Raw genomic sequence first — 2,132 nt, forward strand, 5'->3', positions numbered from 1 at the left:
GGACGTGCAAAACTGACGCAGCTAAAGTCCCACCGTGACGTCAAACCATCTCGCGTAGCCGTACGGTTGTCGAGCACGTCGCTATGTGCAGGCACCATAGCCATGGTAGAGGTAGTGTACTCATTCCGTGCATCATTGCGGATTCCAGGCCACGAGGCATCTATGCATGATGATATGCCTGGTCGGAGGATAATATATTGAGCTTGGGTCGAGTTTCATTTTAAAGAAGAGCAGTCTCGCAGCGTTTCGGTGTCAGTCCAACAGCGATGTTTCAAGCGAGTGGACTGATGAGCACCTTTGACTTGTGCTACGCTCGCATCCAATTCACGTAACGACATATTTTTCCCACAGAAAAATATACGTCGAAGAAAGACATTGCCCTCGTCGTGATTTATAACCATTAAAGTATGTCTCGATAATGTACAGTCTGCGCTGGTTTTTAATCATGTTGGTACAAGTACTGGTACAGAACCGGGTGCCTCTGTACGCGACGACGTCACTGGTAATCACAGAGCATCCATGTGCGGTTGTGGGCGCGCGTCGGACTTGAACGTGAGTGGGACGCATTTCGTGGTTTTGCGCTCCTCGTTGCCACGGTGGTCGATGTTGAAGGTGCCGACAGGCGCGGGTGATGGATGCGCCATCGACACGTCGGCATCATTGACGGAAGTGGGTCAGGAGCATGCGCTCATCATGTACATGGGTGTCTCGACGCCCGAGAAACCTCGTTGTCAGTCTGGTACCAACTGTGAAGTACGAAGTTAATGAAAGCTGAGCGATGCTACAAGTAGCTATCTGCGACCAGGTCGTTAGTGATTAGTATTGGTATGTGGGAGGCAATTGAGCATCTTGCGATGCGGCGCTGGGCCTGCACGACGAAACGCAATGCGAGCACGGTGAACACGATCTCTGGGTTCACTGAGCGGCTCTGTTTGATTGGCTAAAAACAATGGATTACGATTCTTGATTGGCCAGCTACTGCGTGGAGTGCCACATAGTACCAACACTAATGTCGCTTGCAAGCCACGCAAAAGAACTTTAGATACATGCAACTCTCTGGGCTGTGTGATTGCCGCATCCATTGCGTCCAACACTACCCCGTACGTACGAGACGTCTCGCGACCCGAACAGAGAGCAGAAATTCCGATGCCCGTGGCACCACTGGCGGCACCGGCGTCTGAATAAGCATGTTCAAGGGACCATAGAAATAATCTGTGCTTGAGTCGAGCGTACGAGCCCGTGTCGTTGTTGATGGTACTTGCGCGGGACCGCACTCGGCGTTCTTTATCAGGTTCAGCCGTTATCAGTGATCCACGACGGCCGCATTGTGATCATAGTGCTGTCGCGTCAACCGGACGCGCTTGAAGTTACACGCCATCGGGCAGGATTGAGTTCGGCGGACCTTCACCGAGTGCCGGATTTACAGTTCGTAGGCGTTGGGCCGTGCGAAATCGTAGCAGCGGCGGTCCATTTGTCCCAGCTTGAATAATGCTGACTACGAGTCACGTTGATTGGGGTCTCGGGCGGATCCAAGCATGATCAAGCGTCATCTATGATCATGCTTGGCTTCTTCTGGGTCGACGCTGACTTAGTGTGAGCTCCAGTACCACGGTTTCGTCAACAGAAACGTCCCCAGTAGGTACTTAGTCTCGCTGGCTCCGAGACTAATCGCGGTTATTGCGACAGCCTGGTCGGCCGCCGAAGGCGACTATGGAAGCCCACCGGTGTCCGCTTCAATCCCAGCGTGCCCACAGCGTGGCCTTGTGCAACGACGCACACGTTACTCACGACAGCCGCACCCATGGATTGACGCTGGATGGCCTCTTCGCCAGACAGCGTGAGCTCACGGTACGCACCCAGCGTTCCTCGTGTCGAAAGAACCCGTGTCAAGACAAAAACCCTTATAAAGCTCGTGCCGCTCTCGCCAGACATGCACCAATACACCCCATGATGGACGACTGACATGACGCTGCGCTGCCTCCCATTCTATATCGCGCCGTTTCGTCAACCTCGGCGCAGACCTGAGTCGCGACCCTGGAAGCCAGATGGCGCGACTGCAAGTATCCATTCATCTTCGTCGTGATAATGGACGGTTCCCGCCATGTGTTGCGCGCGCCTTCAACCCGCCAGTG

At 53.9% G+C, this 2,132-nt stretch overlaps 1 protein-coding gene across 1 annotated transcript; it reads left to right on the plus strand.

Moving 5' to 3' along the window:
• Window positions 1-603: 603 nt before the first annotated feature.
• SPRG_18605 (hypothetical protein) lies at window positions 604-820 on the plus strand (the record flags this gene model as incomplete). The annotated part of the gene is made up of 2 exons (XM_012358043.1): window positions 604-739; window positions 792-820. 2 exons carry the CDS (start codon window positions 604-606, stop codon window positions 818-820), a joined length of 165 nt encoding a protein of 54 aa, XP_012213433.1.
• Between the last annotated feature and the right edge of the window lie 1,312 nt (window positions 821-2,132).

Source organism: Saprolegnia parasitica, assembly GCF_000151545.1.
Source record: "Saprolegnia parasitica CBS 223.65 unplaced genomic scaffold supercont2.1326, whole genome shotgun sequence".
Classification (NCBI taxonomy): Eukaryota; Oomycota; class Saprolegniomycetes; order Saprolegniales; family Saprolegniaceae; genus Saprolegnia; species Saprolegnia parasitica.